Source organism: Carlito syrichta, unplaced genomic scaffold (assembly GCF_000164805.1).
Source record: "Carlito syrichta isolate Samal-C Ts95f unplaced genomic scaffold, Tarsius_syrichta-2.0.1 Scaffold303105, whole genome shotgun sequence".
Lineage (NCBI taxonomy): Eukaryota > Metazoa > Chordata > Mammalia > Primates > Tarsiidae > Carlito > Carlito syrichta.
This window is the reverse complement of record NW_007247201.1, coordinates 55,680-78,591: the sequence shown is the minus strand read 5'-3', so window position 1 is coordinate 78,591 and position 22,912 is coordinate 55,680. Positions and strand designations below refer to the sequence as shown.

General features: G+C 43.2%; 1 protein-coding gene across 3 annotated transcripts in view; it reads left to right on the top strand.

Annotated features, from left to right (window-relative positions):
* Positions 1-22,912, top strand: part of RNF43 (ring finger protein 43) — a 63,594-nt gene that overhangs the window by 23,844 nt on the left and 16,838 nt on the right. For all 3 annotated transcript variants that reach the window (XM_008057673.2, XM_008057672.2, XM_008057676.2), the window contains one exon: positions 22,419-22,541. In XM_008057673.2, the coding sequence (XP_008055864.1) occupies positions 22,419-22,541 (123 nt within the window). The remainder of the gene's footprint in view (positions 1-22,418; positions 22,542-22,912) is intronic.

The following is a 22,912-nucleotide window of genomic DNA, read 5'->3' as shown; positions in this document are numbered from 1 at the left end:
AAGAACTCTGTAGTGGAGTTTTGGCTTTCTAGATAAGGTAGAATATCTGTAAATTAACTGGGTCATTGTGCCATCATAGATTTTTCACAACATTGAAAATTAGAAGAGATGGAGGGATGATAGGTACCTATTTTTTCCCCCAAGAATCCTAAAGTTCAAAGACACAGCTGGTGTTTCAATAGAGCCAGTACATCTGGAGCAGCCAGTTATTGGAGAGGTAACTATTGCACTATACCCTTCCTGTTGTTATTCTCAAAAATATTCATCTAGGTGGCCCTGTGAATCATCTTCTCAAGTCCTTCTATCTTTTTGTTGACTTACTTTGAACTTCTTGTGTATTAATCTCTTTTACAAAGTAAAGGCTCTATGCAGTGGATAGGAAGCACTCCAGGTATACTTTCACCCACACTGTGTGAGGAGGATTGTTGAACTATCTTGTTTCTGTGTATTTCAAAATTTCAGTGATATCACATGCTAAGTTCTTTCTCACCTGATTTCTTCTGTTTCTCTAATAATGTTCTAAATTATTTCTCTTCATTGGTACAATATCCAGTGCTTTACTTTTCTTCATTCTATCTGATATCAAGTCACAGATAAGCTAAAGACATTGTCTCTTCCTTCCTTGAGGCTATTTACTAGAAGAGCCTGGGGCTAGATTCTAAGGGATCTTCGGAAATTTCTTCTTAAATTTACTGATAGGGTTCCTTTTTGTAGTTTCACCTTTCAAGCTTACTATTGACTCATATTCTTTCTATAATTTCATTGCAACCAAGATTTCTGGTTATATTCTAAAAATCAAAATGAGCTTTCATCTTTCCCTAGGGGAGAAGCATATCCCCAGTAGGTAATAGTATAGGGGATGTTGAGAGTGCTTCTCTGAAGCAACTCAACCATATCCAACTGTGTTTCTATTCAAGGCATTGCACAAGTAAATGCACATGGGTCATGATCTGTTGTAGAACATGTGAAGCATTACAGTAAATCTCAAGATAACTATCAGTTTCCTGACAAAATAGTTATCAAAATAGTATAGTTGACTCTTGAACAATACAGGGGTTGGGGCACCAGCCTCCTGGGCAGTCAAAAATCCATGTATAACTTTTGACTCCTGCAAAACGTAAATGTTTTTTGTTGTTGTTTTGAGTCAGAGCCTCACTCTGTAGTGCAGTGGCGTGCACATGGCCACTGCAGCCTCAACCCGCTGGGCTCAGGCAATCTTTCCACCTCTGCCTTCCAAGTAGCTGGAACTACAGGTATGTGCCACTACGCCCAGCTAATTTTTCTTTTGATTTATTGTAGAGATGAGGTCTCACCAAGTTACCCAGTTTGGTCTCAAACTCCTGGACTCAGGCAATCCTCTCACCTCTACCTCCAAAGTGCTGGGATTACATGCGTGAGCCACTGCACCTGGCCCAAAACTTAATTGTTAATAGCCTTTTATTGGCTGAAATCCTTTCTGAAATACAAGCAGTCAATTCACACATATTTTGTATGTTGTATGTGCTATGTACTGTAGCTGAGAAAAAATGTTACAGAAAATCATAAGCTGAGAAAAAATAAGCTGAGAAAAAATGTTACAGAAAATCATAAGGAAGAGGAAATATATTTACTATTCATTAAGTGAAAATGGATCGTCGTAAAGGACTTATTATTATCATCACATTCAGTAGGCTGAGGAAGAAGAGGAGAGGATGGTCTTGCTGTATCAGGGGTGGCAAAGGCAAAAGAAAATCTGCATATAAGTGGACCTGTACAATTCAAACCCATGTTGTTCAAGGGTTCATTGTAATGTCAAATCTATCTCCTCCTCAAAGTAGATAACCTGAAGAAGAGTCTTTTAACATGAAGGCCTCCTCACTACACAGGGTGAGCCACCAGCTGCTCCATAATAGCGACATTATCTAGCAAGTCAGGACAGGAGAATAAAACAACCACGTTCAAGCTTCAAGGAAACAATGTAATGACTATTATATTCATATATAGATAAAAGAGCATGAATTTCTCCCATTGTTGTCAATTTTTCTTGTGAGAGCATTTTGTGATCCCAGAAAAGAGTAAAAACCACCCTCTTCCTTTGGAGTCCATAAGTTAGCATATAATTAAGTAATAGCTCAATTCAGTGTTCCCTGGCTTAGGTGCCCTTTAATATTTGTGTCCCTAGAAAGCTCTTCTAGCATTATTGGTGATAAATTCATTTTTCAGTCATAAACTAGATGGTTTCCTATCATATCTCATGACTAATACTAAGTGTGTATTTATGTGGTAAGCATTTTGTTTTTTGAGTTGAAGTCTCACTCAGTCGCCCAGACTGGAGTGCAGTGGCCGCGCCCAGCCACTGCAGCCTTGACCTGCTGGGCTCTGGCAATCCTTCCACCTCAGCCTTCCAAGTAGCTGGAACTACAGATGCGCGCTACCACACCTGGCTAATTTTTAAAAATTTATTGTAGAGATGAGGTCTCGCCAAGTTGCCCAGGCGGGTCTCGAACCCGCGGGCTCAGGCAATTCACTCACCTCGGCCTCCCAAAGCACAAAGCGCGGGATTACAGGCTGAGCCACCGATCCCGGTGTGGAAAACATTTTAATAATTCTCAGACAGGTACTATTCAGTCTCTTGGGACTCATCCTAGTAAAAAAGTATTTTTCTCAACATCTCCTACTTTATTTTTGAAGTTTCCCATTATGTCCTGTCCTTAAGTTGATGTTCTTTTACGGCTTGTGCATTACCCTTGTATACTTTCTCCCTCCTCTGTCCACTGCCCCATAAGAAGTCCATTCTTACAGATCTGTTGTCTTAGTGGCTGCTTGCCGCATCATGTTTCATCTCAAGGGTCTTGTTTCCCTACCCCCATCCTCTAGCTACCAGCTATAAAGACTCTTACCTACACCTCCTAAACTGCTTTGAAAGGAATCTGGTTCTCCAGGCCCTCATACTGACCTTGACCCTTTCCCCAGTCCTGAGCGGTCCTGAAAACTCAGCGTCCTCAGCACCTAATTCATGGCTGATACTCTGACTTTCTTGCTCTGGCCTCGGGAGAGAGAAAGAGCGAGAGAGCGAGAGAGCGAGAGAGAGAGAGAGAGAGAGAGAGAGAGAGAGAGAGAGAGAGAGAGAATATTCTGAACACTCCTTTTGTGTCGGCCTCTCTGTGAGGTGCTTTGGAAGGACTCCAGCCAGGCATGGAAGGGCTCTTTGATAATATCTGACGGGTGGGTAAGAATTTTGGGCACCTGGCCAAGATACACATTGCCTGTAATCGTTAACTCAGTCTGTAAACAGTTCAAACGGCCCTGAGAGGCCGTCAGTTATTACATTAGAAGAACCCTTTCATCTCTCTCGCTCAGAAGCCAAGCGTCCAGCATTGGCCCCCACTGTGGTGATTGGAGCCACAGTGCTCTGTGCACAGTTTCCAAGGCCCAAGAACTGCAGGGACATACAATGGAACCTGCTCCAAATGACTGACTTTCAGACTTTCAGCAGTGGAGCAATAACTAAATCATTAGTTTCCTTTTGTTCTGCACCTGGCTGATGCTGGAAAGAGAAAAGGCAGGGAAAGAAGAAGAAGAAGAAGCAGAAGAAAACAACAACCCTGACCAGAAATAAATAGTGGGGAAGGAATTATCATCTGGAATTGGAAATTTCATTTTTCAGCTCAGTTTTCCAATGCACACTTATGTCTGAAAACTTTGCAACCTCACCCTCACCATTTCCCTTTGCCGCTCTATTCCACATTGATGCTTTCTAAGTTTGGTCCTCAGTGTGAGACATGCTTTACAGTTATTCAATGTCTCTAGACCCTAGTGCCCGGAGAGGGCCCATAGGAGCATAGGAAACAAACATTCCTGCCCTCGAGGTGCTTACTAACTGAGACCTTAAGATAAAACTAGATATATACTAGAGATAACTCCATTGTGAGGGTTTATAATCAGTGCCAAAAAAGGTGTACAACAGATTTCTACAGGAGTTTACCATGAGAGACAACTGCAGTGTGAATGAGTGATCAAGGAAACTCCTTTCCATTCCATTAAAAAAAATGTTTGTTCAGCCCTTTTTTTAAAAATTGCTTTTTTTCTCTTACGTTTTTCACCCATCTTCTTTTGCCCTTTCCATGAAATTGCTAATTTTGCTAGGTGATATTAAGTGTTCTAGGCACTTAGTAAATCTCTTTTAGAATTTATCTGATGAGCTAAAATTTGGCTAAGGTGGAATTATAAGACTCGTTTTCCTATTAGGTATTCTATCAAAGGATGGTGCAGGAAAACCAAGCACCACTTACACTTAACTCTAAGCATCTTTTTTTTTTGAGTTGGAGTCTTACTCTGTCACCCAGACTGGAATGCAGTGGCACACTTCTGGCCACCGCAGCCTCGACCTACTGGGCTCCAGTGATCCTTCTGCCTCAGCCTTCCAAGTAACTGGAACTACAGGCGCGCGCTACCATGCCTGGCTAATGTTTTTGATTTATTGTAGAGATGAGGTCTCGCCAAGTTGCCCAGGTGGGGCTTGAACCCGTGGGCTCAGGCAATCCACTCATCTCAGCCTCCCAAAGCATGGGATTACAGGCTGAGCCACTGAGCCTGGCTAACTCTAAGCATCTTAAATGCAGAAGACCCTATTCTGATTAATATTTTAATGATGCTTACATTAGTTTTAAGGCTACTGTTGCTGAAACAGTTTGTCCCAGATAGCACAGGAACAGAATTTAGAATTGGCCGTGGATTTTAAATCAGGGTAATCATAAAGTTTCAGGTTTTGTCCCAGAATCCAAAATGTAAAGCAGCTAGACTCTTTTCCTCTACAAAACAATATCTTAATATTTGCTTCACTTCTTAAATTGAAGGAAAATGATAGAGACATGAGACATTTGTTGGGGGGGAGGTCTGCCTTACATAACTTGACTGAGGCCCTTATAATTTACCATTTAGAAAGCTCTGATCTCATGCCTTCTGTTTTCTTTGTTTTGTTTTTCAAAACAAAACTCAGCTTTCGGGGTCACCCTGTCATTCCCTTTACACACTTCAGATTTGGAGTTTATCTCTTTCGCACCTTCTGGGTTTTCCTTGCGTAGCTTTGGAAGAACATGAATAAAATAAAAGAGAAGGCAGAGCTTGAGGATGTGCAGCCTTGCAGCCCATTATGTTCTTTGCTTCTGATTCACCCCCTTGCAGGGGATGAGCAGAGTATGCTTTCTTTCATGTAAGACAACTAATTATTTCCTCTACTTCATGGAAAAAAGCGGTAACTCAATCTTAAAAAGAAATCAGACCCTTTAGAAGAATAGAGGCTTTAGTAAACAAAATCAAGTTTCTTTACCATTTGTTCAGCATTCTTATTTGTTCACGGTAAACAGGAGATTGGCTGTTTGAAAGCATGCATTAGGTCATATGTACATAGTAGATTTGTAGAAATACAGAATTTTTAAGATACTTGTACAAGGAAGCTTTGAGACATGCTATGTAATTTGCTCGATTCAATGCCCTGGTTAATTCTGAGGTCACATGCAGGTTTGATATGATGAGGAAATAATGGAGAAAGCCCTTGTTCTTCTACCTGAATTTAGAGTAATCTGTCTTTTGGGAAATTATCCCTCTGAATTTTGGCTTCCCACCCTGGTTGCTCTCCTTCCACATGTGGTAGGGAAACTGCCAAATAAGGTATACAACAGGTTTCTACAGGAGTTCGCCATGAGAGTGCCTAGAATTGTTTTGGCTCTCTATATCAAGGGTCCACAAATGTTAGCATACGTCAGAATCAGTTTTAGAGGGCTTGCCACTCAAACTGCAATTCTTATTTCAAAATGCCTATAGGATGTAAATGTTCATCTCTAATTTAGTATTACTAAAACTGACTTAAATTTTCCCAGCTCACAACTGACTTGTTTTTCCAATTCCCCCCTCTTGTTAGTGTAACATCTTTTTTTCCAATTCTCCAAGTTTAGAATTTGTAACTCCTCCCTTTCCTTCATCCCTGTACTCCAGTCTGTCAGCAAGTACTTTCAACACTTTCTTCATATTCTAATTTCTGTGATTCATTCCTTCTCCTTTTACCTGTTACCACCAGAGTTCAAGCTTTCATCATACCAAAACTAAACTACTAGACCAGCTCTCTGATTGATTTTCCTACCCATTTTCTCTTCATTCCACTCTAGTTTTACTTTGCTACTAAATTATTCTGCTTAAAATACTGTTTTGAAAATGAGATCCTCTTGCTTAAGAACTTTGGGTGATTCCTTTTTCACATATGCATGCAAGCTCTAACTTGCATTCAGTAGCCTCCATAATTTGATTTTACCTCAGCTATCCAAACTCTGTTTGCAGATCAATTTTTTGTTAGTCAAGTTTCTTGTATGTTAAATGCTTGAGAGAAACTGGTCAAGAACCTCACTTTTTCTCTTACCTAGCTCTTTGTTTCTTCTTAAGGATATAGCTCAAAAGTTCCAAAAATTCACTTGACAGATGCCAGTGGACCAGATCCTGCTTATTTTGTGTGACTATTTTTCTCCTATCCAATTCTTGTCCTCTTTAAGTGCTAGCTTAAGATCTATCTCTCGGCTGGGATCAGTGGCTCAGACTATAATCCCAGCAGTTTTGGAGGCCAAGGTGAGTGGATTGCCTGAGCCCGCAGGTTCAAGACTAGCCCAGGCAACTTGGCAAGACCTTGTCTCTACTATAAATAAAAAATTAGCCGGGCGTGGTAGCACACACCTGTAATTCCAGCTACTTGGAAGGCTGAGGCGGAAGGATCACTGAAGCCCAGCAGCTCGACACTGGGGTGACTGTGAGTATGCCACTGCACTCCAGCCTGGGTGAAGGAGTGGGACTCCAACTCAAAAAAAACCAAAAAACTATCTCTTTCACAAATTCTATAGGACATATTGGCTGTACCACATAATGTAGCACTGTATACTCTTCCATTTATCATATATAATATATCTCACCACCATTTACTTTGTGTATATGTGTATATGTTATCTTCCTAATGAGACTGTAACTCCTGGGTTGGACCTAACACAATTTTGGGAAGAAGATAGGTGCTCATCAAGTACTTTCCAATTAAGAGTCTATATTTCAGGCCCATTTTGATATACCTGTGGGGAAAATCTCTGCCCATCCAGCATTGTACTCAGTAGTTACATCTGGTGATTCCCTGTATCTTGATAAGGATCACTTAGGCTGTTGATTATCCCTGTTTTAAAGGGTTTTGGAAAAACTGTAGCAGCTGTTATTTTAGGGAGAAAAATAGCTTCAGAAACAGGACTGGTAATGCCCAGGCTAAGGATCAATTTAATGACATACAGCAACTCTAGCAGTTAAGTATTTGGCTAGGAAGAGGGTTCAACCTCTGAAGTATTTAAGGTTGGTGTTGGTTTAGCAATTGGATATACTTTTTGAGGTAAACCTACCTAAAGACAAAAGCATATCCTGATGACTGAGTGGCTGCTCTTGCACCCTAAGAACACATTTACAGGCATCTGCACAGAAGTACCCACCCGAACAAACACTAAGAAGAAGCAAAGGAAAGTGCCTGAAGCACAGTCACTGTGTCAACAGAAATATCAGATAAAGTGGTTTTATGGAAGGGACTGTGTGGTGGTGGGAAGAGTCGATGTACCTGTGGTTGGTGATTCAGAAACTTGGTGCCACATTATATGGCACCATGAAGCCACCTTATGTTCCAGCCACCCGTGGTGGCTGATGTCATTTAATTACCCATTTGCTAAGTGGGCCAAGAGGAAATGTATTGGATGAAAGCCAAAGCAAGATATGGTTTCATCTTTGCTGAGCCACGTTCAGAACCTATGAAACCAACTGGTGTTTTAGATCTCCTTTCGTTACCAGTGAAGCCATTGTTACTATCATCCTAATAGTAGTTGATTTTTATAGGTAGTGCGTACTGTAGCTTGCTCATTCCAAAGGCAAATATGTTCTCATTTAAATGCATTTAAATGAGTTTCTATACCTCACGTATGTTGCCAAATTATGATATCTCCTCAAGCAGGAACGGGGTCCAGGCAATTCCTTTTGGTTGAACTAGGATTGAATTTAATCCCAGACTGACTCAGCTTCTCTGTTAAAGTTGTTTGAAATTCTGATATCCCTCCAGACATTGTTTCTAAAGAGTGCTCAGTGTGAAGTCTGAATCACAAACATATGGACTCTTGGGATACCAAAAGCTCAAGCTTTCAATATTAATTCAGCACACATTTATTGATTGCCTGTTATGTTAGGGCATTGTGCTATATGGGCTATAAAGAAGCCCCTGCCCCTAATTTAATAGGTAAGTATATAGAGCAGAAGGTTAAAAGTACCATACAATAGATAGAAATAAACAAGATGTTTGGGGCATTTCAGATGAAGAAGAGGTAACATACACATTTGTCCTTGGAGGATAATTAGGATTTGAATAAATCACAGAACAGGAGTAATAGGCATTCCAAGAAAGTGTGAGAGAATAGTGAGTAATACAGTTTGGTTTGGACAAGCAGTCTAGTACATTGAGGAGAGAAGTAGGGATACAGTTGGAAAAGTAGAGGACAGGGAAAGAATGAATACTTTTTGAATGTGTGCTATGTGCAGGAACTGCTGGTACTTTAAATGTGTTATTTCATGTCATCTTTACAATGATCTTCTTCTTGGGTAGGTGGTGGTGTCTCCATTTTTTTAAAATGAAGACTCAGAGAGGTTTAGGTTACCCACAGCTTGGAAGTGATAGAGTTGAAATGTGAACTCTGACGCCAAAGCCAGTGCAGAGCACTAAAGCCTTGATTTGATGGGCTAAGGAATTTAAATTTAATTTAGAAGACAGTGGATAGCCACTGGTAGTATTTAAATAGGATAATGTTATGATCAGTGCTGTGTTTAGGAAGATTGTTCTTACAATGATATAGTAATGGTCAGACTCCAGAGACACAGAAAAGTAGGTGACTGGATACAGGGAGGAAAAGTCATAATGACTCTGAGGTGCTCCACCTGAGTCTCTAGGAAAATGGTGGTGTCATTCACTAAAACAGGTAACTTAAGAGGAGGTTATTGGTATAGGATGGAGTGTGGGGAGAAGATGATATTTAGGCTTGGTATATGTAAGTTTGAGGTACCAGTAGGACTATAAAGATATAATGTCTAAAATGCCTTTTGAAGTACAGGAGAATTTGACACTGGAAACCAATTTGGGAATCATCATTGAAGATATCGGAGTGAATAAGAACTCCAGAAGAAAGATAACAGAGATCAGAGAATATAACTTTAGGAAACACTTATATTTGAATGAGGAGATGAAGAGAAAAAAGGAAAATTGGAATAGCATCCTGTCATGAACGTCAAGTAGAAGGAGTTGAGAAGGATACTCAGTGGGTTAAAAGTAATTGAGGGATATTTGTCCTGCTTTAGCATCAGTCCCTTTCTTGGGAAACAATTGACACCATTAAAGTTCAGACACATCTTTTTTCTGTCTGTTTTCAATTCTGTTATAGAGGAAATTGGGCAATCAAGAGAACTGTTTTCCTGTTAAGATGTGTTTTGATGGTCACATTTTAAATTTAAGCTAGTGGGAGACCTTCATTTTACTGCCAGTAAAATAAAGTAAAAATTTGAAGTCTTTCACTAAATCTTTGGAGGTTTACTTTCCAAGAAAGCTCTTGTAATTTCAGTGCTACTATTCTTTCACTCTATGCTCCTTCCTGTGGTCTGTCAAGTTTCCCATCATTAGATTTAGTATGTGAAATCCATGCCCAGAATTCAGGTCACAATATGCAATATGCATTGCATTGTCTCTTCAAGCCTCAGTTACCTAATTTGTGAAATGGGTGGTGCTAATAAAGGGAGAATAAAATTGCTAATGAAGGATTATAAAACACTTTGCTAATATAAAATGCAACATCAAAGCTGAATAATAATCTTAATTTAGGGTGAAGGGTTGTATTAGCAGAGTAAAAATAAAAAGGACAAAGGGTAGTGTCCTTTTGATAACAGTGTACAAGTCAAAAGTGCTGCTATTGATCCTCATTGCCCTGTGAACCCTCAACCCAGGAATTTGGCTCCCCTCCCTAACTCTCTAAGTACTTCCCTTACCCACTCTGTCTGGTGATGGCACCTCCCCGAACCTCCTGACAAATGCAAACAGGATCTTCTTTTCAGCAGAGCCAACTTGATAACTGAGAAGATTCCTCTTCCATTTATCAGCACTTTGATTATCTTTTCGTATCTCTTACTATCTGTGCTTAGCAAGAAAAATAAAGAGGTTTGAGCAATTAGGAAGTAACAAAGAGCTCATAGTTCACAAAGTGCAAGTCAGGGGATGTTTGGAATATTTGGACATACAACTGCCTTTGGCACGAGGTGGCCTCCATATGCACCAAGGGGCAGGGTGGGCTGGGGAGCTGCTCAGGCCACCGGGAAGCTGGGACAAAACCAGGTGCTGCTATCAGCTGAAGCCTTCAAAACTTGGACTTCAGTTACATCAACTTTCCAAGGTATAAAGGACAGAGAAAAGAAATGTAATTCAGCTCTCATCCTCTAAAGGTAAGAAGAAAGGCTCACTCCGAAAAGATATGGAATACTATTGAGAGTAAATTGACTACGTTTTCCCAAGTTTTTCCACACAGATCACTGGGTCAAATCCTCATAAAATCTTGTTAGGGACTGAAGTTCACCAAAGACACTCAGCTAGCACAACAGCCTAAAGCCAGTGGGGAGCAAGAGTTTCTTTCAGTTGATACTACAGAGATTTTTTTTTTTTTTTGAGGTAGAGTCTCACTCTGTCACCCAGACTGGAGTGCAGTGGCATGCTCCTGGCCACCACAGCCTCGACCTGCTGGACTCTGGCGATCCTTCCACCTCAGCCTTCCAAGTAGTCAGAACTACAGGTGCGCGCTACCACACCCGGCTAATTTTTGTGATTTATTGTAGAGATGAGATCTCACCAAGTTGCCCAGGTGAGTCTCGAACCCACTGGTGCAGGCAATCCACTCACCTCAGCCTCCCAAAGCGTGGGATTACAAGCTGAGCAAAATTGTTTCTAGGAGTCTCTAAATGACTTCTCCCAAAAGAACTTCCCATCAAATCTGGGAAATATACTGAAGGGCCCAGAATGACAAGAGATGCTTCCAAAGCAACATAGCAAGAGCAAGTTAGTCTACCCCTTCATTCCATGTTTTCCAGTATCTATGTGCTGCTCTCTGTGAGCTTCCATTCCGTGTGTGTTGTCTGACAAATGGCCTTAAGACCCTGTGTGTCGGCTGGACGTGGTAGCTCAGCCTGTAATCCCAGCACGTTGGGAGGCCCAGGTGAGAGGATTGCCTGAGCCCGCAAGTTCAAGACCAACCTGGACAACTTGGTGAAACCTCGTCTCTACAATAAATCACAAAAATTAGCTGGGTGTGGCGGCGTGGTCTGTAGTTCCAGTTACTTGGAAGGCTGAGGCGGAAGGATTGCCCAGCAGATCGAGGCGAGGCTGCGGTGGCCAGGAGCGTGCCAGTGTGCTCTAGCCTGGGCAGCAGAGTGAGACTCCAACTCAAAAAAAAAAAAAAAAAAAAGACCCTGTGTGTCTACAGACACAGTTGTAGATCTACAATCATTCAGATTTTAGTCTTCTGAGAGCAGGAATCATTCCTTTGGGATGAGAGGCTGTTGTTTCCTTCAGGATTATGCTTAGCTCAGCATATTGATATCGAGGGGAGACAGTAAGAGTATCTGGGGGCAAGTTATTAAATAGGAAGGTTCTTGTGAAAGAAGTGAGTTTTGTTCAGGGTGATAGAGGAGATTTGGGCATGATGATAAAAAGGAAGGAAGAGAACTCTGCCTTATGATGAAGTAAAAAATACTGTAAAACTGACTTTAAAATGTAAGCTTGCAGGGGTATACAGAAGGTTTCTGAAGGGAAAGCAGAACTCTGAAAGTAATCATATCCTCATCAAATGACAAGGAAACCACCAAATTTATTTTATCTCACATCTGTGTATTAAAGGAGATGATGCAACGTACATTTTTCTTAATATCTACTGTGCTTGACATGATGCAAGTGTTGAGTAAGACCTAGTCCCTGACCTCGAGGAGCTCAGACTCACTTTGCAGGAAGGAGGAAAGGACTCACATTGTATTGAACTAAGAAGCAGGCTTCTGCTGTAGGAAATGGGTAAGAGGGTGGGTCAAACTGGAACATTGACTGACAGTAAGAGGTAAGTGTCATTTAAAAATTTTGAATCAGGCAGTAGTGGGAATCTGCTGGGGGAGGCGAGGGCACGCCTCATCAACAAAGGTACCTTCATAGCGAACATTTGTATACCTAACCCTGAATTGTACCCCACATCTTTAAAATAAATAAATAAATAAAAAAGAATTTCGAATCAGCTGGGTACAGTGGCTCATGCCTGTCATCCCAGCACTTTGGGAGGCCAGGTGGGAGAATTGCTTAAGTCCAGGAGTTTGAGGCCAGCCTTGGCAACATGGCAAGACAAAAAGTAAAAGAATTAGATGGGCATGGTGACCCTGTCTGTAGTCTCAGCTACTTGGGAGGCTGAGGCAGAAGGATCACCTGAGCTAGGAGGTTGAGGCTACAGGGAGCTGTGATCATGCCACTGCACTCCAGCGGGGGGGGGGGGGGGGGGGAGTAAAAAAGATAGATGGCTTTAGGAGAACATATTATATGGGGGAAAGTGTTTAATTCTGGGAACTGAGGGCTGGGATGGGACTTCAAGGATAAAAAGAGGTAGAGAGCTGTAGTATTGAAGATCTTAAAGTCTTTGGTTCATAGAAGATAAGAGAGGTACCATTTTTTTTCCTTTAGAACCAAGAAGATAGGGAAGGGCCCATGGGAAGAGATAGAAAAGGAATTTTGCAGAGAACCAACCTACTTTCCCATCATACTTTTCTATAAAAGATTTAAGAGCTAAATGAAGTGTTATTCTGCTTTCATTCTCTTTAATGCCTAGAATTCTGCTATAAAAGACTATTTAGGTATCTTACTTTTTAGTTCCTAGACACTCAAGAGATGGTACTATTAGGAATTATGAAAATATTCAGAGGATGGAAATATCAGCTGACACCAGTGCCAAGATATCCAGGCCTCATCCCTAGAGACCCAGTGAAATGCTGAGCCCCAAATGGCAGTCCCTCCCAGGATCTCCCAATGCCATCTCCCACTTTTTCTTTAATCCCCTGCCTGAAAGGCTACTCTGTGGGTGGGAATAAAAATCTACTCTCCTATTGCATCCAGGCAGCTGCCAGCAGTCTGTTTGTCTTGTTCTTTGCTGGCAAATCATTAAACAATCCCCCCAAAGCAGGCCTCTTCCCCAGGGCCACTCCGTGGATGAGGATTCAGAGCTGTGGTCAAAGGGCTGTCAGCAGTCAGGCTGGAGCCTTTGGGCTGTCTCCAACACAAGCCTTTCCTGGCTGTTGCCTCTTCTGAACAGAAGCCTCCTTGGTCTGATTTCAACCCCCCAGTGGCTTCTGAGGAGAGACTCTGGGCATCTTAGTTGGCTGATGGCTTGAATAACTGTGTCCTTTTCCTCCTGATGTAATTCCTAAGTGCAACTACGCTTATGACCCTTTATTGTTCTTTATTGAGGCATAGGCCCATCCTCCATATTTTTTCCATCTTGCAATGTAAATGCAATATTGTGTGCTACTGCCCAGGAGCTGGGGACTGGGACCAGCCAAGCAGACTCCATAGCTTCATCCCATCCCCATGTACAATGTACTAAGTAAAACCTGAGGATGGAAAATTTAGTTGAACTGGCCCATTTGGATATAATATCTGCCCTCAAAGGGTGGTATAAGCATCAAGGTAAGCCAGTTGTGGAAGACAGCAGTATGGGGCAGAATTTGAAAGGCAACTTGAGATCCCTATGTCCTTTGAGCAGGAGACTAAGCCTGAAAGACCTGGCATATGTGTGAAGTAAGCATGTTAATTTAGTCATTTCACACTTTCACATTGAAATCACCAAACTTAGCAATGCTTAAGTAGCTCTGCTGGTAGTCTCCATGGGCCTCTGGCATATTTAAATAAATGATTTGGTTTCTGCAAGTTTCGTTTCTTTGGTGTTTTTTACAGGGACTGTCTGGCCTTAGACTTTGGACTTTTAAGCTTTAAAATCTTAACCTAAATACTCAGAAACAAACACTATCTGCTTCCAGTAGGTTTATAAATTCCTGCCACCTCTGGCATGATTTTCGTTGAAACAGAAACAGCAAAATCATAAAGCAGACTGTGTCGAAGCTGTTTACAAATAGCACGTTAGGTTAAGTGTGAGAATTCAGTGAACTATTTCATTGTGGCAAGAATTAAGGCCTTGCCTCGGAAGGGCCCTGGACAAAATGGGTATTAGGTATTAACCCTGGTCATACTGCCATCTGTGTCAAGACCTCAGCCTCTCTGCAGAGAACATCTTTGGATAAGACCTAGCTAAATGATGGACCTCAGTTGTGCTTCCTGTAGGATGCAGATCACTTTGGGTGGAAAGATCTTCCCCGGGACAGTTGCCCAAACTCGGCTGTCCTTTTTGGACCTCTTAGGAGGATTTTTGGTTGGTTGAGCCCTGAGTTCTCTAATGAAGAGAAGGAGTCCAGACCACATGACTGGGGTATCTTTTAAGGCAGGGGTCCCCAACCCGGGGCCGCAGACCAGTAGTGGTAGGAATCAGGCCACACAACAAGAGGTAGGCAGGTGAGCAGAGCTCTCAGGAGCGTACACCCTATTGTAAACTGCACATGCGAGGAATCTAGGTTGCCCCCTCCATATGAGAATCTAATGCCTGATGATCCCTCCACCCGCTGCACGGTCCATGGAAAAATTGTCTTTCCTGAAACTGGTCCCTGATGCTAAAAAGGTTGGCGACTGCTGTTTTAAGGTCTTGATCTTCTTAGGCCTCAGAACTTGGTATTCTATTTCATAACCTGCCTTCCAAAGATCCCTGATATAACTAAAATGATATTTGATGGGCTTCCTCTTGGTTACTAACTTCATGTTTAACTCCTAGTGCCCCTGCAGCTAGAGGTCTTTCTGGACTGGGTCAGAACAAAATCTGTGTCTATATAAGAATATAAGGATATAAAAGCTGTACTTCCTGGGTGGCTGAGACTTTTTTTTTTTCTTCTCTCTGATTACTGCCAAATAAGCTTTCTTCTCTGATATCACTTTATTCCAAAAACAACTCAGATATTAGCTCTTCTTTCTCTTCACTTTCTTCTGCCTGCTTATGAGTGTGCTTATGGCTTTGTGAATCACCCATCCATAGCTGCCAGGCCTCTGGCTTGGGGTCAGGAGAACCCTAGCATGTGGTCATTTGCATGTGAAGAGATTGTCATGGAATTCAAGGCTGTCTGAGATGAGGATAGGTGAATTTTGAAATTGAAGAATATAGTCCTTTAACGTGGGGTGAGAGAGTAAAGAAAATGGTAGTCTGAGCTTCTATGACCTCTAATTTCAGGACACACCTTTCTCATCTAAACAAACAGGGACTGTTCACTGGGAAAGCATCTCTGAGCAGTGTCTGGGACTGGCTGCCTTTGTTGTGGCTAGGAGAAGAGATGAGATAAACCTTAGAGGAGAGGAAGGAAGCTGAGCTCGGGAGACAGAAAGGGCAAAAGGAGCAGGCAGACCCTGTTTCTGCCTTGTGAAGAGTGATTCAAGCTTGAAAATTCTAGAAATGGGGGTCCTAAAGTCTTCCATCCCAATCTCAGGCACTGTAATATTCAGCTAATATTCACTGTAATATTCAGCTAATACCTTCCCAACTTATGTATCTGGAGGCCACATGGCAAGAGCACTGGGATTGCATTTAAGAGACCTCAGCCTCCTCTAACTAGTTGTTCGAGCGTGGGCAGTCATAATTTGAGTCCTACTTTCCTATCTCTGTAAAGCAAGTTTTGACAGTCCTTTTTAGGTGTGAACCAGGCTGAGTTGTTAGCAATTCACATTTCTTTTATAAACTATGTGACAACTGGATTCAAATAAAGTTTTATTCATTCTTTCACCAAATACTAAGGTTCTATGATATGTAAAGCCCCAAACTGGGCTTTTGATGAGCATACCCTTCTTGCTCTTCACTTCTAGAACATCATTTCTGTGCTGCTCTTGTCAATTTTCTTGCTCACCAGCACCCCGTACTCCAGTGAGATTTCCTGGATCAAGTAAGAAACATTAGAGGCCTTTTCATTCATCCTCTGCTTGGGTTCGCTCCCATCGGATGACCTAAGGTTATGTTTTGCTCTCCCCACTGACACTATTTTCTTTGGTGGCTTAAAAAGTTATGCAGTGAAACAGGAATGCACTTTTATTGTTAAAAAAAAAAGTTTGAACAAAATTGGTAAAGACTCCTCTTGAAAATTCCCCAGCCTCCCCCCAACTTAATTCATTAGGAAGCTCAGCCATCTTGAGACATAGTGACAGGTTCATATGGACATAGGAAAGAGGTCTAGGGCTGTCTAAATCCAAGCCTGAACAGTCATGGCTAGGACCCAACCAGTAAATGTCAGCACTGACCTCTTTCACTACAGAGCAAGGTGACCAAACTGGGCCTCAGCAGAGGTTCTTCTGGTGCTGGGATCCGGAAGCAGCAACTTCAGGCCAGTTCGTTTCTTCCCCATCCCCCTTGCTGCAGGAGCTTTACTTGATGATGCTGGTGTGTCCTGCTGCCTGAGATAGAAGTCAAGTAGTTCTAAGTTCAGGTAATGAAGGTTGCACAGTAGAGGATGACTATGAAATCTGGAAAGAGGAAATGGGGAGAAGGGTGCCTTTGAAGCCTGGCCAATGTTCCTGATTACAAAGGCAAAATTGTAGAAGGCAGTAAAGTTACCTGTCCAAGGCCTGGGTGAAGGTCTGTACATGAAATCAGAGAACTAAGATGATTGCAGCAGAGGTAGAGACAGGAAAGTGTCTGGGAAACAGGAGGCAGTAAGGAGTTACTTGCAAAGGCACACACCCCAAGAGGAGGAGATGCCATGGATAAAGTAAGACCAGCATTAAGTTGAGCCCTGGAATGCCCTTTGTAAGGAGGTAACGAGATCACATGGTTTTCTTCATGGGAAGAGACCGGCTTGGAACTGGAAGAGCTTGTTCAGTGGGGTTTGGAGGACTAAGAACAGGAGGGAAGTGACCGTGGATAATGAGCTGTCCCAGACTTGCAGAATGCTGGCATTTAGCACCATTGATTACCAAGGGAGGAAGGAGTCAGAAAGGCCTTTGTCCCTTCCAGGAATAAGAAAAATTTTATTGTTACAGATACAGTAATAAAAACAGTTCTCATTAAATGAGCACTTACTGAGTGTCGGGCTCTGGGATAAGCACTTTTATCCATTATCTCCAGTCTTTACAGTAATCAGGAGGCATTTTTGTTCCCATTCTGAAGATGAGCAATATGAAGCTCAGAAAAGTTAAATAACTTGCCCAAGGTCACACAGGTAAATGAAAGAGTCAGAATTTGAGATTTGGGTCTGTCTGGAGAGAGGGGGTATCAGAACAAATATGTTGAAGAAAGGAAGACAGAGGGAGAACAGATTCAAGAATATGAAATACAATACACTCCATCAAAGGACAGTTCACACATCTATATGTAAGGGTATAAAATATGTGTGCAGGGCTGAATTCTGAGTCAGAATGACCTGGACCAGGAGAATAATCTGCCCCTCGTGGCAGCCTGTGAGACAGGGACGTCCCAACTCCTGGCATTTCAAGAAGACACAAACTACCAGTCCTCAAACTCACCAAGTTTCCGTGAGCCCTCCCCAGCCCCACCCTCCCCACATCCCTCAAGTTCATTTCTCTTGCCCGGTGTCACTCAGAGGACAGGGGGCCCAATGTGGAAATCATGTTTGCATCTTCATTATTAGGAGACCTTGCATCCCAAGGAGATAGGCATTTGGGTCTGTTTTCTCCTCAGGAGCCCTCTTCCTGACTGAAAATTCCCTGGAAGAGGGGGCAAAGCCAGCCCCTGTGTTATAACCCAAGGAATATTAACACTGCCTTGCTAGATAACGAACAGGAGCCCCGTGTGAATGCCTGTTTTGTTATTTTTAATTTGAGAATACTTGAAAAATTCTCGTTATAAAAGAGTCAAACTATACAAAAGTATAGTGAGCATGGTTCTCATGCCACAAATATAACTGTATAAGAAATATTGTACTATTTCATTTTCATTTTTATCAAATCTAACTCCAAGGTCCTATCCCATTAGTTGAATAGTAATTTGTTTTGGGGGGAGCTTCTTACAGAGTAGCACAAAATATCCAGAGTTTTATGGAAACTAAATTATCCTGGAGACCCCTCTGATATTTATCCATATTGGTCACCACAAGTATATCCATTGTCCAAACACAAGTAAAACAAGTATTCCCTTGAAATCTACACAGGCACATTATTTCTGCCAGGGTCCAGCCCAGCATCTACCATTCGGCCATTCTCCAGGGGCCCACCCATTCTGGGCACAGACTGTAGATTCCCACTACTAGGCATGTCCCCAGACCTCTCCCTCCATTCTTCCTGGTTTAGAGACTCTGACCCCTACTGCAACCACACTCTTTTCAGGACACACACTTCCTCCATGTGTTCAGTTTTTCACAAAAGCCAGGAAGGGAGGTCTTTAAGCAACATTTGCTTCTGGCAAATGCCCCTGAGCCTAGGAAAAGAAGGTGAAATTACTTTCTTGGAATAGAAGCAAGGGAAAGACGGAACAAACTATAAGTTCTTATTCTTTTTTATTCCTCTTCAACAGCAGTAAACAAACTCAAATTCATATCTGAACATATTATCCTTGATTGTAGTATTCAAATCAAATACCAAAGTCCCTCCTTACCACTCCTTCTCTAATGCCCCTCCCAAAGCAACCATGATCAGGTTTTGGTGTGCTTTGTCTTGTCTTCTTTGTAATTAACTACCAATTACCTGGTTGTAGACTTCAGTATTTAATCAACAAATACTGATGGAGTACCCACAATGTAGTAGGCACTGAAGAGGACAGCCCAGGCTCAGCCATAGTCTTGGGGCAGGGAGAGAGGGAAGTAAGCAGACAGTCAGAATACAATGGGATAAGTCTATGGTTAGGAAATGCCGGACAGAGCAGCGATTGCCAAAAGTGCCAAGAGCATGGGTTGCAAGTGGGGAAGAGATTTGGGAAGGAAGTGTTAAGCTGTGAGGCAAGGCATGAAGGCAGAGCCTTAAAAGCTATGTTTACAAGCGCAGACTTTATTCCAACAGCTTTGTGGGAGCCTTGTGGGAGCTTTCCGTTGAAGAGTAACATGCTCAAGTTAACATTTTAGACCATTTTGGCTGCCATGGAAAGAACTGATTGGGGTGAAGTGACCCTAGGTGGGAGGTTATTTCAATAAATCAGGATAGCAATGATGCCTGTATTAGAATCGCCATAGTGAGGAAGAAAGAGAACATCTCAGAGAAATATGTAGGAAGTAGTCTTGTTAGAATGTGGTGATTGATTGGCCATTGGTGGCCGGGGGGTGAAGGAGACAGAGAAGTCTAGGTTAACAATATCTGACTTGAGTAATAGGTGAATAGTGGCTTCAGTCCCTAAAACAGGGAGCATGGGGGAACAGTTTTGAGGAATAGAATGATTAGTTCAGACTTGAACTTGCCGAGTTGAGGTGTCTCATGTAAGGTTGATTCTTCAGGCAGAAATGGGTTTGGAGCTCTTGAGAAGACTAGGCTGCATATATGTAACACCAAGACCAAAGACACCAAGGATGAGAAGAGTTAATACTCAAAAGTGCTGAGAACAACCACTGACCCATAGTATTTACTCAGTAAATGGAAACTATTACTGTCTTCAACCTTATTGTTAGCACGGACAATGGAAGGTTGACTCTGTGTTCGTTTGGAATTCCCTGTCTCTGAAGATGAGTCAGGCAGAGCTGAGTTCTGATCTTGTGTGATGTTGACTTCTCTGAGCCTCAAGTTTCTCTTCTTTAAGTGGGTATGAGAACACCTACCTCATAGTGAGATGTCTTTTAAAACCCTGGCACGTAAGAGGCCTTTACTGATAGTTTGTTTCCTCTCATTCCTTCCTCTGTAGCTCAGAACCAGGCAAGCCTGGTGATTGTGACACCAATTTTTATTCCCTTTCACCTTGTCAGATGTTCCTACAGCACAGCACTCCTCTGTAGATGCTGGTTCCCTGCTAAGGCCTAGGGAAGAATGCTGGTTAAATTTTAATTTGCAAATCCTTCTCTATGAACTTCACTGCTTCAAAGTGACCTTCCCCTCTCCCAGTTGGCACTCTGGCCAGTGAAAGCCATCTTGGATCATCATGAGAAATGCAGACCATGGAGCAGGGTGAGGAGCAAGCTGAGAGTAGGCTTCTATAGTTGTCATTTGCCAGCATGTAGGAAGGCCTCGCATCTTTTGCTATGTTGGGACAACTGACTTCTGACCCCTTCCCTCACCAGACTTTCCTCTGGAGTCACCAGAGGAATCCATCTCAAATGCATATCTGTGGTCTCTGCTCCCATGGCCTGACCCTGTCTATCTTTCCAGCCTCATCTCCTGCCTTCCCTTTCATGTGGACCTAACTGCCCATAGTCCATCTCCACTTTGTGTCATGCCTGGGCATAGGCGGCTTTCTCTGCCAGAATGTACCTCCCACCCCACCCTCTTTTGGTGGTAAACTCATACCTATTCAGCCTCCAAGGAAGCTCTCAAGTCACCTTTTGTGAAAACTTCTCTGCCCTTCCATATGGGATTGGTGGTCCCCCACCTTGTGTGCCTCCATAGACCCTAGAACATACTTGCATCATAACATCACAGCACAACGTGTTTGCGTGCTTGTCTTCTGAGCTGCTTTAAGACAAGGAGCCTCTTCTCTTGAGATTAACTCCTTAATGTATTATGCAGTGCCTGGCACTAAGGGAGCCTTCAGTGTTGGCAGAGCAGAGAAATGAATGGATGCATGGTTGGATCCATGGACAGATGGACAGATTGATGGAATTTGTTGAGACAGGGACTGCAGCTTCACTGAAATGAGAACAGCTCCAACCTCATACTCTAGCCTTTTTCTGGGGGAAGGGGTGTATAACCTTCTTCCCAACACTAACCCTTGATCACCATCAGGCTAGTAGTCCTTGAACTCTGGGAGCAAGAATGAAACTCCCACCTGTCTCAATACCCCTTGCCCAGAGAGTTTTATTCCCAAGGATACAATTCAAAGCAAGGTAGAACCTATTTACTTAAAACCTACCACGTTCAAGGGGCTACAGTGACCTAGTCAAGGGAGATAGCCTGCAAGTGCTTTCAGAGGGTAACTGTGCTTTTAAATCCATCATCAGCGTGATTATTTTCATAAACATCTTTAAAATTCAAGATTCTCTCTGGTTCCTCTGATGTTCCTCCTGGAAGTCCTTCAGACTTCAACAGCAGTGGAGGGGGCAGTACAGACAGCTCTCCTATAGGAAATTCCCTTCTTGCCAGGATACATTGGGTTTCCACCATATAAGAGTCCCTGGCCTGTAGATTATCCAGGGCCAAATAAATCATACTTGTTCTCATAGCAGTCTGACATTTTATTAGAAAATAGATTCAAATGGGCATTAGAATCACCTTGAATGAGAAGAGGGTTAGAGTAAGGCAGTCTTATCCCTGTGGTTTCTGTCAGCACATATTGGCCCACTTCCCTTTAGTCACTGTTCAGCACCAGGTGGGCTGAGAGGCCCAGGGCCTTGGACTGGGCTTGCCACACCCTCAGAGCAGATGGGCTGAGCTGCCTCCACCTTCACTGAATCATTCCCAGGGACAGGATGAGCTCCTAGGAATTGTGCTGTTCAGGGCTAATGTCCTAGCCAAGCCTTATCCCAATATAGTCCCCTCTCCCTGTCAGCACCCTGCTTGATCCCAGGATGGGAATAGGGCCAAGGCAGAGGGAGACTGTGAGAGAAGCCAGGCAGCACTGAGTGAGAGGAACAGGCCTAATGAGAGATGGGAATCTATAGGGCAGCAGCTCCTGGGGGCACCCTAAGGAGAGAGGATACACCCAGCACTGCCACGTGGAGCAAGGAGAGGCAAGATGCTAAGGACACTGATACAGGCACACACGGATATTCTCTTAGCCTGGGATTTGGGGAGCAGGTGGAAGGATCGGGGGCAAGAGAGGCTGGGCCAGGAGAGACACCCTCTCCATCTGTCCAGTTGAGAGAAGCAGGGCTTGAAGGTGGTGGGAGTTCCTTTGCAATAGGCTTTTCATTCAGGCCCCCTCTGGGTCACCCTTCTCCCCCATCTTCTCCCACCTACCTGCATCTTAGCCCTGGCACCCCTGAAATGAGGCTAATAGTTACTAGCTTACCATGAGGCAATCCAGTAATAAGGCCCACTCGTTCATAGCACCAAGAGGGCTGCCTGGTACCTTCCCAGAAAATGATGTGCTTGGCTCCCGTAGTCCACTCCTGCTCCGGAGAGCCTCCCTAACCCAAGTCTGTCTGCTCTCTCTCTGCAGTCCCATCCTCTGTACCTGTGCAATGCCAGTGACGACGACAACCTGGAGCCTGGATTCATCAGCATCGTCAAGCTGGAGAGTCCCCGGCGGGCCCCCCGCCCCTGCCTGTCTCTGGCTAGCAAGGTAGATTCCCACTTGACCCTACACATGCCCTGAGCTTCACCCAGTTCTGGGCTGTGAGAGGTCCTCTGCTGTCTCGTCCCCTTGTCTCCTAAAAGTGATGTGAACTGGGCTCGGTGGCTCAGCCTGTAATCCCATGCCTTTGGGAGGCTGAGGTGAGTGGATTACCTGAGCCCGCGGGTTCGAGACCCGCCTGGGCAACTTGGCGAGACCTCATCTCTACAATAAATCAAAAAATTAGCCAGGTGTGGTAGCACACGCCTGTAGTTCCAGCTACTTGGAAGGCTGAGGCGGAAGGATTGCCGGAGCCCAGCAGGTCGAGGCTGCGGTGGCTGGGAGCGGCCACTGCACTCCAATTTGGGCGACAGAGTGAG